Genomic DNA, 21565 nt, shown 5'->3' with positions numbered 1-21565 from the left:
TGCACCAATGGGTTCTGAGTGCAGCTGCAGCTCTTCTGAGTAGCAAGGAAGCAGAGAAGTCTGTCAGATTGCTGGTGCCTATAGCCCCAGGTCACAAAGATCACAGTTATCTACCCCAGGGGTTAAGAACCCACTGACACAATTTCTCTGGCTGCCCAGACACCTACCATCCCTGGAAACTGGCTGGGCATCAGGACTGTTCTAGCCTAAGTTTTTGGAATGGAAGACCTCAGTCTTGGGAAAGCAAGATCTGATGCTGTCTAGGTCTGGGGATGTGAGTAGCAGAGGAGGGGGCATCACTGCTTACCTGCTGTGGGGACCTCAGTCCTGCCCCGCTGCTACTTGGGCCCCCAGGGATGTACTGAACCCAATTCACTCCCTGAAGCACTAGTACAATGGCTCTCCCAGAGCTAGTCTCCCTGGAACCACTGGGACCTATGCTTCAAGCTGTTGCCCCACCTGTTCTCTCTGTCTGCAATGTCTTCTCTTCCCTTCCCTAACTGTTATCCCTTCAAAATAGGCTCCTTTCGAGGAAGACACAAAGAGATGGAAAAATATTCCATGCTCATGGATTGGCAGAATTAATATTGTAAAAATGTCAATGTTACCCAGAGCAATTTACACGTTTAATGCAATCCCTATCAAAATACCATGGACTTTCTTCAGAGAGTTAGAACAAATTATTTTAAGATTTGTGTGGAATCAGAAAAGACCCCGAATAGCCAGGGGAATTTTAAAAAAGAAAACCATAGCTGGGGGCATCACAATGCCAGATTTCAGGTTGTACTACAAACCTGTGGTCATCAAGACAGTGTGGTCCTGGCACAAAAACAGACACATAGATCAATGGAACAGAATAGAGAACCCAGAAGTGGACCCTGAACTTTATGGTCAACTAATATTCGATAAAGGAGGAAAGACTATCCATTGGAAGAAAGACAGTCTCTTCAATAAATGGTGTTGGGAAAATTGGACATCCACATGCAGAAGAATGAAACTAGACCACTCTCTTGCACCATACACAAAGATAAACTCAAAATGGATGAGAGATCTAAATGTGAGACAAGAGTCCATCAAAATCATAGAAGAGAACACAGGCAACACCCTTTTTGAACTTGGCCACAGTAACTTCTTGCAAGATACATCCACAAAGGCAAAAGAAACAAAAGCAAAAATGAACTATTGGGACTTCATCAAGATAAGAAGCTTTTGCACAGCAAAGGATACAGTCAACAAAACTAAAAGACAACCTACAGAATGGGAGAAGATATTTGCAAACGACATATCAGATAAAGGGCTACTTTCCAAAATCTATAAAGAACTTATTAAACTCAACACCAAAGAAACAAACAATTCAATCATGAAATGGGCAAAAGACATGAAGAGAAATCTCACAGAGGAAGACATGGACATGGCCAACATGCACATGAGAAAATGCTCTGCATCACTTGCCATCAGGGAAATACAAATCAAAACCACAATGAGATACCACCTCACACCAGTGAGAATGGGGAAAATTAACAAGGCAGGAAACCACAAATGTTGGAGAGGATGCGAAGAAAGGGGAACCCTCTTACACTGTTGGTGGGAATGTGACCTGGTGCAGCCACTCTGGAAAACTGTGTGGAGGTTCCTCAAAGAGTTAAAAATAGACCTGCCCTACGACCCAGCAATTGCACTGTTGGGGATTTACCCCAAAGATTCAGATGCAATGAAATGTCGGGACACCTGCACCCCGATGTTTCTAGCAGCAATGGCCACAATAGCCAAACTGTGGAAGGAGCCTCGGTGTCCATCGAAAGATGAATGGATAAAGAAGATGTGGTTTATGTATACAATGGAATATTACTCAGCAATTAGAAACGACAAATACCCACCATTTGCTTCAACGTGGATGGAACTGGAGGGTATTATGCTGAGTGAAGTAAGTCAATCGGAGAAGGACAAACAGTGTATGTTCTCATTCATTTGGGGAATATAAATAATAGTGAAAGGGAATATAAAGGAAGGGAAAAGAAATGTTGGGAAATATCAGGAAGGGAGACAGAACATAAAGACTCCTAACTCGGGGAAACGAACTAGGGGTGGTGGAGGGGGAGGAGGGCGGGTGTTGGAGGGGAATGGGTGACGGGCACTGAGGCGGACACTTGACGGGATGAGCACTGGGTGTTTTTCTGTATGTTGGTAAATTGAACACCAATAAAAATTAATTAAAAAAATAAACATTACAAGAAAGAACTAAGAAAATGTAAAAAACAAAACAAAACAAAACAAAACAAAAAACAAAATAGGCTCCTTTCAATTCTACCTCAACGGCACCCACCTCAGGAATCTCCCTAATTACCCTCCTTCCTTTGTGTCATGGGAACACATTCATTTCTCACTTATTCTTATATATCATCATCAACTCCTTGAGGGTGGCCATGGGTCCTTCCTCTCTCTCCCTCTCAAGCACCCACAAGTCTTTTTGCTCTCAAAAAGGTGAGCATCCGGCTCTCTAGTTGATGACACAAAAGAAGGGAATAATTCCTTTTCTGTTTTTAGGGAAATACAGGCAACAGTAAAGTATGCAGGGAAAGTGGCACTCAGTGAGGTGGGCTGGTGGGAAGCGCAGCCAGGCCCAAGGAGGAACAGAAGCATACTTGACATGGAGCCTTGGGGGTGCCACAGGGAGAAGGCAAGAGGAGACTCCAGACCCCATGCAGCTGACCCCATAGACAAGCCACCAAGAGAAGCAAAGCCAGAGAACACAAGTGGAGGCAACTTATTTCATCAGCATCTAGTTGGTTAAAAATAACTTCACTTATTAGTTTAAGTGAGATCACCACAGGGCTGGAAATTCACTGTCAGTGAAACAAAAATACTGGAAGGAAAATGAGAAAAGTCTACATTCGTGATGAGCTTTATTTCAAAAGAGAAACACAGGAAGGAAGCTGCCTGGATATTCCACAGGCTGTTTTCCTTCTGGGTTCTTTACGAGGCACAAGCCTGCGATTTTTGGAGTTAACGCGCTACATTCTTCCCATCTTGCCAAAGAGAAGCAGCAGTACAGAGTTCAGGCGACCTGAGGAGATGATCCTGCACAGGCACGCACGCTGAGCCACACTTCACCTACACCCTCCTTCAGCACACAGATGTCCCTTGTTGACGGTGCTGTCAACAAAGGCTCCACTGAGGAAAAGCAACGCTCCTCTGAGGTGGGCGGAGGGCTGTATGGGAGTGGTTTACAAGCTCTTTCCAAAGGATGAAAGGCAGCACTGAACAGGGACTCACTCTCTCTGTGTGACTTTGGGGAATCCATCCTGCTTTTCCAGAATGTTCGAGAGAGAACAGCCCTCCAACCCAAATCTCCTCTCGGTATGCATACCTGAGTCCTCTTCATGGCTCATCTGAAGCCTCCTCATAAATCAGGCCTGTAGGACCAAGATTCCAGTCTTCCCCATATGAACTCATCCCCATTGAGGTGGAGGTGAGGGGAGGCCACTGGAGGCTCACACAAGCTGCTCTTGGAGGCAGGGCTCTGGAGCACTTTGACTCTAATGAGCCACACATGGCATTGCTCCTCATATAGGTGAGCAGCTGTCATGAACTGGCTTCCCATGTTGGTTCCCACGATTCAGACTGTTTTTGTTTTTCCTATTGTTCTTATTGCTGTTTTTGGAGCAGTACATAGACCGTTCTTTGTTGGAAATTTTTCATTTTTATATAACTTCAAAATTTCAGAAAGGTTCTGAGAATAAGGATTTCCCATAAAACCATTTATCCAGATTCACCAATGTGTTTTCATTTTGCCCATTTGCTTTATCATTCATCTCTCTCTCGCGCGCGATAGATGGATAATATAGATATCTATTTATACAGAGACAAATATGTATACACCTATATCTATACCTGTAATTCTTTTCTGAACCATTCGATAGTGAGTTGTAGATACAATGTCTCCTCATCCCGAACACCTTGGTACACATTTCCAAGAACAAAGATAATTTCTTACAGGCCTGTAGTACAGTTATTACACTATTATCTAATTCATAATCCACATTCAGATTTTATCAACTATTGTTATTTTTTTCTGGTTGGGGATACAATCCCCAATCATGAATCACATTTTGTATTTTATTATCAAGTCTTTTGGTCTATTTTAATCTAGAAGAGTCACTTTGCCTTTCTCATCCTAGATATTTTTTAAAGCCATTTTGTAGAATGTTTCTCAAATTGAGTTTGGCTCATATTTCCCCCTGAGTAGATTCAAGTTATGCATTTTTGGCAGAAGTACCACTGAATTGAAGTTGAGTTCCTCTGAGTGCAGTATATCAGAAGGCACATTATATAAGTTTTGCAAAAACTCAATTCTGGAGTTGCTATCATGGCTTTGAGCTTGGTGCCCTATAGAATATGAATAAATGTTTCCAACCTCTGGCTTCATGCACTATAATTGAGGGCAAAAGGGGCACACACTTGTGTGGACATAACCTGTCTCAAGGCCTGTGAGGTGGAAAGCCCAGGCTATCTTGTTGGATGATGATGAACATATAGCTCGGTGACCCTCAGCACCCTGGCCAATAGCCACCAACTCCCAGAAGCAAGGCCACCTAGACAGCAGCGGCCTATAGACTCTGTAATGAGTCCAGCCAAGACCAGCAGAAAAACACAAACTGCTGATCCAAAAAAAGTGAACTAAATAAACAGTTGTTTTAAGCCACTATGTTACATATGTTACATGGCGAAAGCTAACTGATACCTCTTGTTTATCAGGGAAAATGAAGACTCAGAAACCCCACATATTCATTGAAATCACTGAAGAAATAAGATCATGTTCTTTTCCCTCTGGCTCTGTCCTTTCTCTCTCAGGTCTGAATTTTGCCTATGTCTGGGACTCAAAGGATCATTTTAATTAACTTACGTGGTTTTGGAAAACAAAACATGGATATTATTCTCCCGAAGCCTTACAGAGCAAGGCCACATCATTCAGTAGCTTGACGGGGTAGATACCAGGAGACTTTCTCAACACACTCTTCCATAGCAATGAGAAAATGAAGCCTTTCTGGAGGAAACCGCCACAGGAGCAGAGAAACCTGTCACTGATAAGCATCTAACAAGCACCAGCCAAGGCCTTGGGGTTCACCAGACCCCCTCATTTCCCAACTCTTCTGACCTCTTCCCCAGAGATTAGGATTGGATGCCTCTAGGATGCAGCCTGAGGGTATTTCTTACAAGTTCATTTGGTATTTCTCATCATCAGAGAGGTTTGGGAAACTCTACATTAAAAAGTAGTTTTCAAACTGGGCTATGTGTTAAGATCACTAATGAGCTTTAAAAAACCCTAATGCAAAAAACAAACAAACAAACAAACAAACAAACAAAAAAAACCTAATGCCCAGAACATTTATATCTGAATCTTTAGGACTGGCACCCAGGAATCAGTATTTCTTAAAACTTCCCAGAAGAGACCAGTATACAGCCAAGGAGTACTTAGGCTGATTTCTAGGCCTGAAGAGTAAGCAGCTGGCTTTCTTTCCATTTGTATGGACATTCCCTTTCAACAGCATGTGTTTCTGATGAGGACGGTATACTGATTTCAATGCATATGAAATGCTGACCTGGAGACTCCTTTATGGCTTTCTTCTTGCCACTGGGCTGATTTACCACAGGGAAGCTGAATTCCCCTTCCTAGAAGTTTCTTAAATCCTGTAAGTTTCCTTTTGGGGAAAAATGATTTTTTTTCCCCTTGTTAATGTGCCACCCACCATGAAGAAAGACTGCAGGACAGGCTGTATCAGCAACTGTAGGAGATGCTGTCAAGGGTTTGCCCCATATTGCCTAGATACCTTTGCCATTTCCATGCACAGGGGTTCCTGGTAGGCGTCTGTGCATCTTTGTTGGAGGGTGGCACTCAGGCTACTAGAATCCTTTGCCAGCACACATAAACCAGAAGTGCCTGGGAATATACATCTCCCTGACATTGGCCCCTGATCAATGACTAACAGTGCAGTGGTGTAAATACCCCTGCTCTCTCACCTCTGGACGAAAAACTGGTGACCTACACTGTCTCCAAAGATCTCCTGTAGGACTGAGCCAAGATTTGTCCTCACTGTCACTGTGGACTTCGCTTAGAACTGCACCGCCTCACCGTCACTGTGGATTTTGCTTAGTACTGCACCACCACTCAGTCTGCTTCCTTTCTCTGCCCACTACCCCACTGCCCTATTGGCTTTTCTTTGGAAGATCTCCTCATTCCAAGGTCTGTCTCTGGAGAATGCAACCTAAGACAGGGACACCATGCGCAACCTCCGAACCTTTGCAAAGGCTCTGGCACTAACCTTCATCCTTAATACAAAGTGCATTGTATGTGCCACCGGGAACTGGGTTGCCTTCAATTCTCACATCAACGGCTCTCGTGATTTGCTGTTCATCACTCTCCTTGCTACACACGGTTGTCCTGAAACAGACAAAGAAGACACTGCTAGGAGGACCAAAGAACAGTTCTTTTCTGCTGTCAGTTCTGAGTCAGCAGAGATTTTCCTGAGTTAGGATCTTTGGCTGAAAGCATCCATAGGGAAGTACTCTCCCCAAACAGAGCCCTATAATCAGGAAGACACAGATGATGCTTCAGTTGAGGCCACACATATCAGTTCAAGAGTTAGAAGCAGTGCATTGTTGACCTTTTCCAGTGTGTGTTTATTTCACAAAATGCTGCTCTTCTTATCAGTTCCTTTCTTCTTGCAGGGGTCTATTTTTTTCTGTTCTTTTCAATATTTGTAAAAATATTTTACTTATTTATTTATTCATGAGACACAGAGACAGTGGCAGAGACATAGGCAGAGGGAGAAGCAGGCTCCTTGCGGGGAACCTGATGCAGGACTCGATCCTAGGACCCTGGGATCATGACCTGAGCAGAATGGCAGATGCTCAACTGCTGAGCCACCCAGGCAACCCATGTTCCTTTTTTATATTTCTTAAAATGGATCATTACTTAGTTCAGAAACCTTTAGCCTTTTCTCTTTTCTATCACCAGCACCTAAATGTCTATCTTACATTTCCCTCTAGGTTCAGCTTTATTTTATTATTTTTTTAAATAAATTTATTTTTTATTGGTGTTCAATTTACCAACATACAGAATAACACCCAGTGCTCATCCCGTCAAGTGCCCCCCTCAGTGCCCGTCACCCATTCACCCCCACCCCCCGCCCTCCTCCCCTTCCACCACCCCTAGTTCGTTTCCCAGAGTTAGGAGTCTTTATGTTCTGTCTCCCTTTCTGATATTTCCCACACATTTCCTCTCCCTTCCCTTATATTCCCTTTCACTATTATTTATATTCCCCAGTGACTGAGACCATATAATAATTGTCCTTCTCCGATTGACTTATATCACTCAGCATAATACCCTCCAGTTCTATCCATGTCGAAGCAAATGGTGGGTATTTGTCGTTTCTAATGGCTGAGGAATATTCCATTGTATACACAGACCACATCTTCTTTATCCATTCATCTTTTGATGGACACCAAGGCTCCTTCCACAGTTTGGCTATTGTGGACATTGCTGCTAGAAACATCGGGGTGCAGGTGTCCCAGCGTTTCATTGCATCTGTATCTTTGGGGTAAATCCCCAACAGTGCAATTGCTGGGTCGTAGGGCAGGTCTATTTTTAACTCTTTGAGGAACCTCCACACAGTTTTCCAGAGTGGCTGCACCAGTTCACATTCCCACCAACAGTGTAAGAGGGTTCCCTTTTCTCCACATCCCTCTCCAACATTTGTGGTTTCCTGCCTTGTTAATTTTCCCCATTCTCACTGGTGTGAGGTGGTATCTCATTGTGGTTTTGATTTGTATTTCCCTGATGGCAAGTGATGCAGAGCATTTTCTCATGTGCATGTTGGCCATGTCCATGTCTTCCTCTGTGAGGTTTCTCTTCATGTCTTTTGCCCATTTCATGATTGGATTGTTTGTTTCTTTGGTGTTGAGTTTAATAAGTTCTTTATAGATCTTGGAAACTAGCCCTTTATCTGATACGTCATTTGCAAATATCTTCTCCCATTCTGTAGGTTGTCTTTTAGTTTTGTTGACTGTATCCTTTGCTGTGCAGAAGCTTCTTATCTTGATAAAGTCCCAATAGTTCATTTTTGCTTTTGTTTCTTTTGCCTTCGTGGATGTATCTTGCAAGAAGTTACTGTGGCCGAGTTCAAAAAGGGTGTTGCCTGTGATCTCCTCTAGGATTTTGATGGATTCTTGTCTCACATTTAGATCTTTCGTCCATTTTGAGTTTATCTTTGTGTATGGTGCAGGAGAATGGTCTAGTTTCATTCTTCTGCATGTGGATGTCCAGTTTTCCCAGCACCATTTATTGAAGAGACTGTCTTTCTTCCATTGGATAGTCTTTCCTCCTTTATCGAATATTAGTTGACCATAAAGTTCAGGGTCCACTTCTGGGTTCTCTATTCTGTTCCCTTGATCTATGTGTCTGTTTTTGTGCCAGGACCACACTGTCTTGATGACCACAGGTTTGTAGTACAACCTGAAATCTGGCATTGTGATGCCCCCCGCTATGGTTTTCTTTTTTAAAATTCCTCTGGCTATTCGGGGTCTTTTCTGATTCCATACAAATCTTAAAATAATTTGTTCTAACTCTCTGAAGAAAGTCCATGGTATTTTGATAGGGATTGCATTAAATGTGTAAATTGCTCTGGGCAACATTGACATTTTCACAATATTAATTCTGCTAATCCATGAGCATGGAATAATTTTCCATCTCTTTGTGTCTTCCTCAATTTCTTTCAGAAGTGTTCTGTAGTTTTCAGGCTATAGATCCTTCACCTCTTTGGTTAGGTTTATTCCTAGGTATCTTATGCTTTTGGGTGCAATTGTAAATGGGATTGACTCCTTAATTTCTCTTTCTTCAGTCTCATGGTTGGTGTATAGAAATGCCTAGGTTCAGCTTTAGCAGCATCTTATGAGTTTGAGTATGTTATAGTTTTAATGTCATTCAGTTATACATCCGTGCTACTTAACAAACCATAACTTATGTTTGTCCCAAAACTTATTTAGGGCTATCTTTGGCAAACTGTAAGTAGTAGGATTTTTTAAAATTATTGTTTTCTAAAGGGAGCATCTTATTTATTTTAATCTAATTTAACCATAGCTCTTTGAATTAAAATCTGCCGTCTTGGGATCCCTGGGTGGCGCAGCGGTTTGGCGCCTGCCTTTGGCCCAGGGCGCGATCCTGGAGACCCGGGATTGAATCCCACGTCGGGTTCCCGGTGTGCGGAGCCTGCTTCTCCCTCTGCCTGTGTCTCTCCTCTCTCTCTCTCTGTGACTATCATAAAAAAAAAAAAAATCCGCCGTCTTTCTATTAGTTCTGTACATCCTTTCTTTCTCTCTTGTCTTTCCCCTCTTTTGATTGTTTGATTTTTTTTTTCTTTTTGGCATTCTCTTTTTCATATTGGTCTGGAAGTTATATATTCTCTTACTATTCTTTTAGTGGTTATGACTTATTAATATTTAATATTACTTTTACCCTCTTCAACAGTACAACTTAAAAATACTTAAAATACTATGTATTAACATACTTAAAATGTGTTTTTAAAAAGATTTTTAAAAGATTAGATCCATCCATTATCCTCTTAATTTTAGTTATTGTATGTTTCACTTCTAGAGATTCCGTACAGTTTTTTTTCATAGTTTCAATCTTTGGCCAAAATTCTCCTTATTGTTTTCTGTATCTTTGAACATTTGAAAAAGTTAAAGTCTACCAATGCTGATATTTAGAGTTTCTATCCACTATCTTTATTCTGGTTTTCTTATTTCCCTGTGTATTGGTTATTTTATATTGTGTGACAAATCCTCTCTTTTCTAAAAGTTTTTTGTGGAAATAAATTGCCTAGGATAACATTATCCTCTTCTAGAGAGTATTTTAATAATCAGTTCTGAAGCTATCTGGAACACAGGAGCTCCAGTATCATCTCAATCCACATTCATGGGTCCTGAGGATTTTAAGCTATGCTACAGCTCCTATGAGGGCCTATATACTTCTAGTTTACTCTCACTCCTGGGCTATAGCCCTGTAACGTCCCAGCCCAAAGCAAAGGACTCTGCAGGCCGTGTGTAGGTTTTGCCTACACAAAACCTGAATTCAAATCTCTGTCCTAGTCCTATTAGGCTATCTATATTGCTACTGTTTTTTCAGTCATCCTTTAGGGAATCGCAAAAGCTTCTAGGAGGCAAGTGGCTCCCAATTCTGTGTTTACCACTCTAGGCCTCCATCCTTCTCTGGATTTTTGTGTACACTCAACATAAATTCATAGACATATAGATCAGGTCTACTATATGTTTGCTATGCCATCAATTGCAAGATGTACCATTCATATAATAATTGGTTTTCACTGTGGAGGGGGGATGGCTGTGTAAGAAAGACCCACAATGAAATGTATATAGTGATGATCAGATACTTCTTGGTTCCAGAAATATTAAAATAGTTTTATTTTTAATATGTTGTGTGGTAAATATATCAAATAAGGATGTTTGCTACAATGAATATCATCTCAGCAATGTAGACATCTACTAATAAGTCCTAACACTAATATGTCCTAACACTTTACAGCAAACCCAGAGAGGGTGGGCCTTTCTGAAGACCTGAGAGACAGAAACCTGGTCCCAAGCTGACTCTTCCGAATTCCTGAATACGCTGGTTATCTGATGCAATTATAATAACAGAGTTATGAGAAGTATCCACGTTTGACTACACTGTGTGCATAGGACTATTTTGTCCGTTCAGGAACCTGGTCGTAAAATGTCAGGCAGAGAGGGTCATGGTTCCAGAGTCACTGAAAATCTTCAGATGTAGCCTGGTTGTCCTCTTTATTCAGCTGCTGCTTCACATGTGGCAACACTGGAGATGGAAGTCAGCCTGGTTGTGTGTGTTTTCTATGGCCATTGGCCAGTCCATCTTCAAGGTTATTATCAGCCAAAGTGGTTGGAGCCCATTTTGCTCTTTCACATTCCTGTGGCATGAAGGAGACAGTGGAATGGCTCCTGCCTTTTCTGAGTATGACTAAAGAAACAGCAGAACTAATGGGTAGTTTTCTCCCAGCTGGCCAAGAATCACTTCTCTACAAGAATTCCTTAGGTCAGGAACTCAGGGCGCAGTGTGTATGGCTGGTCTCTACTCTCTGATGTCTAGGGCCTGAGCTGGGAAGACTCATAGGCTGGTGAGAACTCAACATCTGGGGGCAAGAATCATGTACAGGCACCTTCACTCACATTTCTAGCAGCTAATGCTGGCTATGCCCTGGGATGCCGGTGGGGGCTACTGGTGGGAATACCCTTGCAGGGCAACTCCCCATGGCCTGAGCTTCCTCATGCCATGGCCCGCTCAGGATAGACAGATGTCTTACATGATATCTCAAAAGTAAGTGTCCCAGAAATCTGGGCACGGATTTTTCCAATCTAACCCCAGAAGATACATGGTATCAGGCCTGCTGCGTTCTACTGGCCAAGGCAATAGGAAGCTATCCCTAATTCACAGAGAGAGGATACAGACCCCACCTTTCAATGGGAGTAATGTGAAAGAATCTGTGGCCATACCATTCTCCTATTCATATGGATGTAGCTGAATATCCACAGAGAAAAAAAAGAGATAAAGTATATGTACTAGCTGAGGTGGGGAAAAAGAGAGAAACTCACTTTCAGCTTTATATGTATCTGCATTATTTGAAAATTTTTTACAAGCATGTATTATTTTTGTAACTTAAAAAGGAAATTCAAAATAACAAAGGGGAGAAAAACTGTGACAGAACTCCACAAAAATGTTTTTATTTGAGAACTCAAAACACAAATGTGCTGGAAGCCACTGCCTATTGCCCTCTGCTTATGCTGGCACCTCAATAATACAATTACTGAGCTCCCTTAGGAGCCCTGGTAGGGTAGCAGGGGCAAATGGGAAGGAGAACTTTCCCCAGCACACCTGACTTACCCCAGGGTGCCATCCGCCAACCAGCCCGTGGTGCACACTGCAAAGGCACAATCCTGGACCACCCTCCGCAGCTCTTCCGCAGACACCAGGTGAGCTCCCCTGCTCCTGCAGGAAAGCCGAGCCACCTCCAGTTCTAGGCCATGAGAGCCATTCTGAGACTCCAGCACAAACAGCTTCCCTGTGTGGGGACAAGCATGAACACAGGCTTACTCCAGGGGCCATGGGAATTAAACCTCACTGTCTGGTGGCAGACACCTGTCAGAACTGGAGTTTCCCGCTTGCCTGAAGATCTGAGCTCAGCACATACCCCACTGCACTCATCCCTGGGACTAGATGATGACAATAACTTTGGTGTTTTAATCTGTGTTTTGCTCCTGTCTTCTTTTTAAAAAAAATTTACCATCTGCCCTGGCATGTTTATCTGGATAAGCCCTTCAAATCTTCCTTTCTCAAAGCTATTTTACAAACATCATGTGGTAAGGCTCAGTGTCCTAGGCTCCCCTGAGCTGGGTCATTTGGTGTCTGGGGCACTGACTTACGTCTCAGCTCTCCCTTCTTCTGCCTGCCCCAGCCCTAGAGTGACCCCACACACAGCTCTCCTCCATTCCCTTCTCTCTGTCCTATTGTCTCAGGACATTATCAGGCCCTTCCCACAATGAGTTCATTTGTGCCTGCTGCCATTTCTCCTGGATGGGGCGAGGTAGTGAGGCCATGTCAGGTGCACCGTGGCTTCCTGCACTACATCAATATATGGGCATGTAGCAGGCCTCAAAAAATGTGTGACAGATGAGTGGAATGGGAACATGAATTCAGGCAGCAGTAGAAGCTGAGGCTGAAAGCAAAAGAGAGCTTTAGGTAAGAAAATCACAGTGGAGGAGGGGAGCACCGTGGTCCCTAGCAGCCTCCTGTAGAGATGAAGAAATGCCTTAGATAACCTGACCAAGTTTAAGGTAAAGGCAGGGGAGAAAAAAGCCCAGTCAGAATGAGATACTTCATTTCTGTCCAGTAGCAAAATTATCATAATATAATAATTTAATTAGAATCACTTCAACTGCTATCAACTGCAAAATACTTCAACTGTTTATTAACTGAAAAATAACTATAAGAAATATAACAATTCCTCAGCCTCGCAACCAAAGTTACAAGAAAAACACAAAAATGTTTCACAGCGAACAGCTCTGTAGGTAAATGGTCCTCCCTTAGACTTGGTGCGAATGTGCAGTACACAACCTGAACAATAGTACTTGATGGCCTTGCCTGGAGAAGCATATGCCCCCAGACACTTTTGTATTAATAGCATTGGCCTATCTGGAAAAAAAATATTATGAAATTTAACTAAGGTATTGACGGCCAAGCTCCTGAGCAAGAGGGATAAGTCAAAGCCCAAGGCTTAAGAGGTGTGTGATAGACCTCTCCTGCCCCCTCCACCGCCATTGCATGCACACATAAACACACAAAGCTTGGACCCTGAAGGGTTAAACTCTCAGGATAAGCAAGAACAAGGATAAACAATATTCTCTCCCCTCATTCACAAGGGATTGTTGGAAGAGTTATCTTGGTGCTAGGAACCCAAGTGTTAATCCTCATTGGGAATGGCAGTCCTAACAAAAATTGGCCTCAAAAATACTGTAAGCCATGAATTTAGCTTAAAGTGGCTTGAGATTGACATTTATCTAAGACACCTGGTAGGAACAAACATAAATCTTGTCTGGAGAAAAAAAAAAACTTCATCTTATGCTTCAGGAGATCCCACGCAAATATTTTTTCAAAGGCGATGATGGGGTGGCTCAGTCAGTTAAGCCTCTGCCTTTGGCTCAGGTCATGATCCCGAGGTCCTGGGATCGAGCCTGTGTCAGGTTCCCTGCTCAGCAGGGAGTTGGCTTCTCCCTCTCCCTCTCCATCTCCTCCCTGCTTGTGCTCTTTCTGTCTCAAATAATTTTTTTTAGAAAAGGGATCTGAATAGACATCTTTAAAGAAATGGCCAATGAGCACATGAAAAGATGTTCAACATTATTAGCCAACAGAAAAATGTAAAACAAAACCACAATGGGATATTACTTCATATCCACTAGGATGGCTACCATCAAAAAGACATATTTTGACATAAGTGATGGGAAGGATGTGGAGAAAATGGAACCCTTAAACACAGCTGGTAGAAATGTAAAAGAATGTAGCTGCCTTGGAAAACCATTTAGCAGTTTTTCAGTTAATAGCAGTTTCTCATAGAGTTATTATATGACCCAGCAATCACACTCTTAGGTGAATACCCAAGAGAACTGAAAATATATGTTTATATAAAAACTTCTGTATGAATATTCATAGCAGCATTTGTTTGTAATAAATAACTTAAGTTCATAATTGTAAAATTGTGTTTATAATGGTCAAAAAGTAGAATCCACCCAATGACCATCAACTGATGAATGGGTCAACAAAGTATGATACAAATATTCATACAGTGGAATGTTATTTGGCAGTGAAATGAAATGAAGTGCGGATACATGCTGCAAATGGATAAAAACATTATGCTAAGTGAAAGAAGCCAGTTTCAAAAGCCCACATACTGTATGATTCCATTTACATGAAATGTCCAAAACAGGAAAATTCATAGAGACAGAATGTAGTTGTCGAGGGCTTGGGGGGTTGAGGAGAAACAAGGAGTAAATGCTAACGGGCATAGGGTTTATTTTGGGGCAAAAAGATGTTCTAAAATTGTACATAGTGATTCATAACTCTGTGAGTATACTAAAGACCAATGAATCACACACTTTAAATGGGCGAATTGTACGGCGTATGAATCATATTTCAATAAAGCTGTTATTAAAAAAGGCATCAGTAGAGAAGGACAGGTTCTGTTATGATGATAGTTATTTCATGAGTAATATTTAAAAATATTAAACACTTAAACAACTCTAGACTGTGAGAAGGTAATATTAACAAAACTATGGGGAGAATTGGAAAAAATCCACAGTGCTGATAATAATTTCAAGCACTATCCTTCTCAGTAATTGATAAAACAGGAAAAAATTGGAAAGAATATAGAGGATTTAAGCAACAAAATTAACACACTTGACATAAGGACCAATGCACAGTATTTGCAAACTATAGAATACATATTCATTTTTTAAAAAGATTTATTTATTTATGATAGACATAGAGAGAGAGAGGCAGAGACACAGGAGGAGGGAGAAGCAGGCTCCATTCCGGGAGCCTGATGCGGGTCTCGATCCCAAGACTCCAGGATCGCGCCCTGGGCCAAAGGCAGGTGCTAAACCGCTGAGCCACCCAGGGATCCCTTACATATTCATTTTAAACACACACAGGACATTCGCAAAATTCATCAAATACAAGACAAATCAAAAAAACATTTGAAGACTCAAATCATACAAAGCATATTTTTAAGCCACAATGCAACTTAAAATCACTTAATTTATTTATCAAATACTTATACAGTGTTTACCCATAGGCCAGGTATTATTTAAATTGCTTTACAAATAATATTCATTAAATCAGTTCTTATAACAACTCTATGATGTAGTTATCCCTATGTTATAAAAGTTATCCCTATGTTATAGTTAAGATTTAGTATTAGTGATTTGTCTAAGATCACACAGCTGGCATATAAAACCAGGCACTGATCCTAACCACTGTATAATGCTGCTCTCAACAGCAAAGTAATAATTAGGAAAAGCCCCTTGTGCATGGAAATTACAAAATATACTTCTAAATAAAGCATAGGTTCAAAGAAGAAACCACAATTGAAATAAAACATTTTTATGTGAATGACAAAAACTGGTAGAGAAACTAAATTAGTATTTAAGGGACATTTATAGCCTCAAATGCTCATATTACAAAAGAAGAACGGTTGATAATCAATGATCTAATTTTCTATCTTAAAAAACACAGAAAGAAGAACATAAAATTAAGGCTTCTAAAGAAGTAGAAGGAAGGAAATAACAAAGATAGAATAAAAATCAATGAAATGGAGAACAGATATACAATAGAGAAAATAAAGCCAAAGTTGCTTCTTTCTTTTTTTTTTTTTTTTTTTTAAATTTATTTATGATAGTCACAGAGAGAGAGAGAGAGGCAGAGACATAGGCAGAGGGAGAAGCAGGCTCCATGCACCGGGAGCCCGACGTGGGACTCGATCCCGGGTCTCCAGGATCGCGCCCTGGGCCAAAGGCAGGCGCCAAACCGCTGCGCCACCCAGGGATCCCCAAAGTTGCTTCTTTCTAAAGAATGATAAAGTTGATAAATACCTAGCAAAATTGATCAAGACAAAAAGAGAGAAAATACAAATTACCAATATCAAGAATGAAAAGGGACATCACTACAGACCCCATGGACACTGAAAAGATAACAGATTTTATGTTACATCTGCCAGTACCTATGACAACTTAGATGAAATGGACAAACTTCATAAAAAGCAAACTTAGCAAAACTTACCCAAAATAAATATGAAAATCTGAATATCTCTTTATCTACTGAAGAAATTATATTCATCATTTAAAATCTCCTCAAGAGAAAAACTTCAAACACATATGACCTCATTACCAAACACTAAATGAAACAAAGCAAAACAGCTCACCTTGCAGCAACCTTTTCAGAGAAACAGTTGAGACGCCCTCCTCCTATCCCTCCCCCTGCCCTCTCTCTCTCTAAAATAAATAAACAAATCTTAAAAAAGAAAGAAGAAATCATCACAATCCTGATGTCAATATCTGACAAGAATATTATAAGAAATGAAAATTATAGGCCAATATGTCTCATGGACACAGTCAGTAACCCATAATCCTAAATCTGTTTCCTTCACTCCAGGCTCAGTTCTAGGTCATCTCTTCTCACCGTGAAACCTTTCCCTAGGATTCTATACATGCATAAGGTTTCAAAGACTATACTTATATAGATTGCTCACATTTTTCTCTTCAGTCCAGACACTTTGCATTCACCCCATCCACTTCTATACCTCTGCCATCTCTCATCCACACAACTAAAAGGGCATCCTATATGGTCTCTCTACATCTAGTCTTGCCCAGGTCCCATCCATTCTCCCTACATCACAATCAGGGTGATCTTTTCAAAATGCAAATATTATCAGTCACTCTATAACCAGAAATCATCCAATGGTTTCCTTCTCTTTTCTGGATTAAAACAAAACTTTTGTCTATGAGGACCCACCTCATTGCACCCACCCCAATTTCTCTAGCATAATTTCAAACCACTTCCACTTCAGACTCTTGGCTCCAGCCACTCTGTCTCTTATCATATGGCTCATTTTCCTTGCTCGCAGTTTTTTTGTATATGCTGTTCTCTACACAGACACTCGCTTTTCCTCCTCAGATCCTCCTAACCAAATCAAAATTTCCTAGCATATGCTCTCATAGTACCTCTGCCCTTTAATCTCATCATCTATCAAAATTGCAACTTCACGTTTCATTCATGTAACGATTTGCCTACTGACTCTCTAACCCATTGGATTTTAAGCTCCCTGTTGGCAAGAACTTATTTCTCCCACCATTCTATCCCCAATAGCAAGGCCTGCACCTAGCTTACAATAGATGCTCAATAAATTATCTGTTGAATTAACGAATCCTCTCCTGTAACACAGTTAATCTGCATTCAGTTAATGTGAACATTTTTCAGTTTCAAAAGTATTTTAAAGATACAGTAGAAAAAATACAGTAGCAGATCTCTTTTACATACGAGATGCATATCTTATTAATCAAACATAAGCTAAATGTTTTTCATTTGAATTTGTCTCATTGACTTATTTTTTAATAGGTCCATAGAGTTTTTAATAACTCCAAGTCTCTCTTCAAACATCTATAACACATCACAGTTTAGCGGAACATTTCTTCTTCTTCCTTCCATCACTGTAGAATGTAAGTAACTAAATGTGGAAAGTGATGGTAGTTAAACATATATTTGGAAAAGAAAAGAATCCTTTCATACTATAGGTTCTAATTCTTCAATGGCTCTATTATAAAACTTGGAACTTAGCAAATGGAGTTTCTTGAAAGCAAGTGTACCCATAATTGGGGAACGGGAGAGAAGGAAAGAAAGGAGAAAGGAGAAATGGAGGCATTTCTGGCAAGGGGCAACAAGAAAACAAGCTCTGGTGCCACTGTTACTCTTTCCTTCTCCAGTGATATTTCTGCCTCCATTTTTCTATGACCCGCATCAAGCCAGATAGGTGCAAAATATTGATCCATATCCATTTGGCATTCCATTTAAGCGGTTACAGTAGGGTGAAACTCGAAAGCCTCATGGATTGCAGAGATATATCTTTAAAAGGAATTAGGTTGGTACAATACTATTCATTGTTCAAAAGTTAATACTAGCTCCAATTTATTCTACTTGTATTCTTTAAATCAGCTCAATTTTCATGATTCAATGTCAGGCAAAAAAAATTCTACAGTAAAATATGAACAGCGGATTAACTGCTAATAGGTATGGGATTTCATTTCGGAGATAGAAATTTTCAGGAGTTAGATTGTGGTGATGGCTGAACAACATAATGAATATACTAAAATACTAAAACCACTGAATCGTAAATTTTTAAATGGCAAATTTTATGAATCATATCTCAATTAAGATATGAACAGTTATCACAAGGAGCCCTCAAAGTTAAGAATGTTTTCTTCTCTAACACTCTGAAGATATTTATCCTTAATTAGGAGCAAAGAGTTTTTCAAGGATAAAAAAGGATAAAAAGCACCAAAGACTCTAAGATAGTATCTGGAAGTTTTTGTCTTACTTTCCCCCTTTCCCTAACCAACATGCTTCTTTTTGTGGAGTCTTCTGATTTCATCTGACATTACTTACTAAAAATCAATGACCACTTAAAAATATACAAAGCATCCCAAATCAGGTGAGCGTTTTTCTCCTTCATCAATTTAGTTTGTCCTAAGCTTGGATTTTCTAGAAACTGCTCATGGATGTGAGAACTGCTGGTTTCTTTTCTTTCAGATCCTTCTCCACTAAGTCAACGGGGTTTTGTTGAATACAGCTGAATTAGCTTTTTGAAACTTAGCGGATACAAGGCTCTGATTCTGCCAACTTAAGGGAAGTACTGAAAGCTGAATTTGGGTTCAAGAAACAAAAGACGAAAAAAGCGGGTCAATTCTCATCACCTGGAGTGATCTGTTTCTTATCTCCTTCTCCAGCCTTTTGCCTTACAGTCTCACAGAGTGGTTCCAGCCACTCTATCGTTTATCCCATTTTCCCTGCCACTCCCAGGGCCTTTGCACATGCTCTTTCCTCCCAAGACACTGCTCTCCCGTTTGCCTAGTTGATTTCCACTCAGCTTTCAGATATTTTTGGACCAGGCCAAACCACCGAGGGAGTCGTCTCTGCCTTGCCGCCAGGAGCACGCGTAATACACGTGGGGAGTGGTGTCTCTGCAGAGGAGGTTCTGGGCCCCCAGACGTGACTCGCCCGTGAAGACCTTTCAGGACCGTCGGGGAGCCGGCGGGCTGCCGGACCACCGCGCAGGCTTTCTCCGGGGCTCGGGGGCCGGGCTCGGGGGCCGGGGTGGGGGGCCGGGGTGGGGGCCCGGGGCTAGCGGAGACGCGATGGGCCGGGCGAGGGACCGGGCTGGGCACCGGGAGCCCCGCGGGCGCCGCTGTCCCCCCCCCGCCGCGCGCCACCCCGGCCCCGCGCACACTCACCGTCCGCCCGCACCGGGCCGCGCGGCAGAGCGAGCAGGAGCAGCGCCGCCGCCCACAGCTGGGCGCGGGGTCCGCGGCCCCCGGCAGCCATGGTCCCCGCGGCGGGCTGGAGCGCGGCCCTGAGCCGTGCGCCCTCGGCCGTGCGCCCTGCGCTCTGCCCCGCCGGACCGAGGAGCGCGCCGCTCCCGAGGCCGGGCGCCTGGAGCCGCGCGCGGGGCCCGAGCTCGCGGGGGTCTGGTTCGCGGCGCCGGGGAGGCGCTGGACCCGGCTCCGCCCCCGCGCCGGGCACCTGGAGGCCTCGGTCCCGCCTCGGCCGCGCCGCCGCGAGCTCCCGGGGCGCCGGCGGGGCGGAGGGCGAGCGCGCGGGGCGGCGGGGAGAGCAGAGCCGCCGCGGGAGCCCCGGCGGAGGGTGACGCAGCCCGGAGGCCGGGCCCTCGGAGGACGGTTCCCGCCGCTGCCTCCTCCGGTCCTCCGCCTCCCGACTGCAGTTGGCGCCCTCCCACGGGGGAGGAACGGCTGTGAGAAGAGGAGGACCCTGACTCGCGACCTCACTCGTGGCAGCTCCGAGAGGTGCGGCCGGAAGCCCCCGCGAAGGGGCATCTCCAGGACGCGGCCGCACGACCCCCCAGGTACGCCCGTGTGTCTCCACACCCACAGCGCCCACGTGGGGTTGTCCCGGTTTTCAGGCCTCCCCAGGCAGGGCTCCCTGGACCTGGAGACGGCCCGAAATTCGGATTCTGTTGGTCTGGGCTGGGAATCCACCTTCTAAAGTGTCCCGCTGGATTCTGCGCAGGAGCCCCTGCTCTGAATCGGTTCCTTTTTTTCAGCTCAGCTCACCCCTGCCCGGTTCATAGCAGTAGCATAGTTCAGTAGGGGAAGGTGGGTTTGCATTCTTCACTGCTGGAGGCATAAAGATCAGTCTCATAACCGGGGTGCTGGCAACATCGTACGGTTTATAAGCCCCTTCCACCTTCACGTACTGGTCAGCAGATCCGTGGTGAGTGAGTGCCTGACCCTGTGGGGGGCTGCCACAAACAGGCTCAAACTTAAGACACATACTTAAGGAAGAAGAACAAGTGATTGATGCTAAAATAAAAGGAACAAACACTTGTCCCCAAGACAACGAAGTAGGACACAGACCGGAAAAGACTACCTACTTTCTTTTTTAAGGTAAAAGCTGGAGTTTGAACCCACATCTGATATACTATAGGTCTCATTTTTCAGCTTATAAAGTTTTTGAAGTGTACTGAAAAGATCTCTCCTTTCCTTGTTCCAAATGTCAACGACAAGGCTATAGCCTTGGAATTATTATTCCAAAACGATTAATCCCTTTGTGAATTAAAACTTTGCTTTTAGGGGGCATCTGGGTGGTCATTCCGTTAAGTATCAGACTTCTGATTTCAGTTTGGGTCATGATCTCAGGGTTGTGAGATTGAGCCCTGCCTTGGGCTCTGTGTTGAGCATAATCTGCTTAAGATTCCCTCTCTCTCTCTCTCTCTCTCTCACACACACACACACACACACACACACACACACACACACAGTCTCCCTCTGCCCCATCCTACCCATACCTTAAAACAAACAAACCGCTTTACTTTTAAAATACAAATACTCTGGGGCATTAAAAGTGCAATGAGGCATGACAACCATTCACATGTAAGTGTAAATTAATTTACTTATCTACTTCTCTTCTAACAGCTAGCTGGCAGCCTAGGGAGTGAGACTTCACATGTCTGGGTTGGAGGGGACCTTTTAAAGCCTGATTATTGCTGAGAAGGAAGGGGAGGGGCAGGAGGCACCTGCAGGATCTACTGACTCACTCCCTCACAGTCTGTGCCACTGTATTTAAAATATAATCAATTGACTATTACTGTCTAATCCTAATGACACTTTATTTTATTTTTTTAATTTTTATTTATTTATGATAGTC

The 21565-nt window shown here is 42.8% G+C and overlaps 1 protein-coding gene across 1 annotated transcript in view; it reads right to left on the bottom strand.

Annotated features, from left to right (window-relative positions):
• Positions 1–19852, bottom strand: part of SUSD5 (sushi domain containing 5) — a 56917-nt gene extending 37065 nt beyond the window's left edge. The window contains exons 1-3 of the mRNA XM_041734622.1: positions 19636–19852; positions 11966–12143; positions 6321–6439 (exon numbers count right to left, since the gene is read on the bottom strand). Coding sequence (XP_041590556.1) covers positions 6321–6439; positions 11966–12143; positions 19636–19726 — 388 coding nt within the window. The 5' untranslated portion in view covers positions 19727–19852. The remainder of the gene's footprint in view (positions 1–6320; positions 6440–11965; positions 12144–19635) is intronic.
• Between the last annotated feature and the right edge of the window lie 1713 nt (positions 19853–21565).

This window comes from Vulpes lagopus, chromosome 19 (genome assembly GCF_018345385.1).
Source record: "Vulpes lagopus strain Blue_001 chromosome 19, ASM1834538v1, whole genome shotgun sequence".
Lineage (NCBI taxonomy): Eukaryota > Metazoa > Chordata > Mammalia > Carnivora > Canidae > Vulpes > Vulpes lagopus.
The sequence above is the reverse complement of the archived record's forward strand: the minus strand, read 5'-3'. Positions and strand labels throughout refer to the sequence as shown.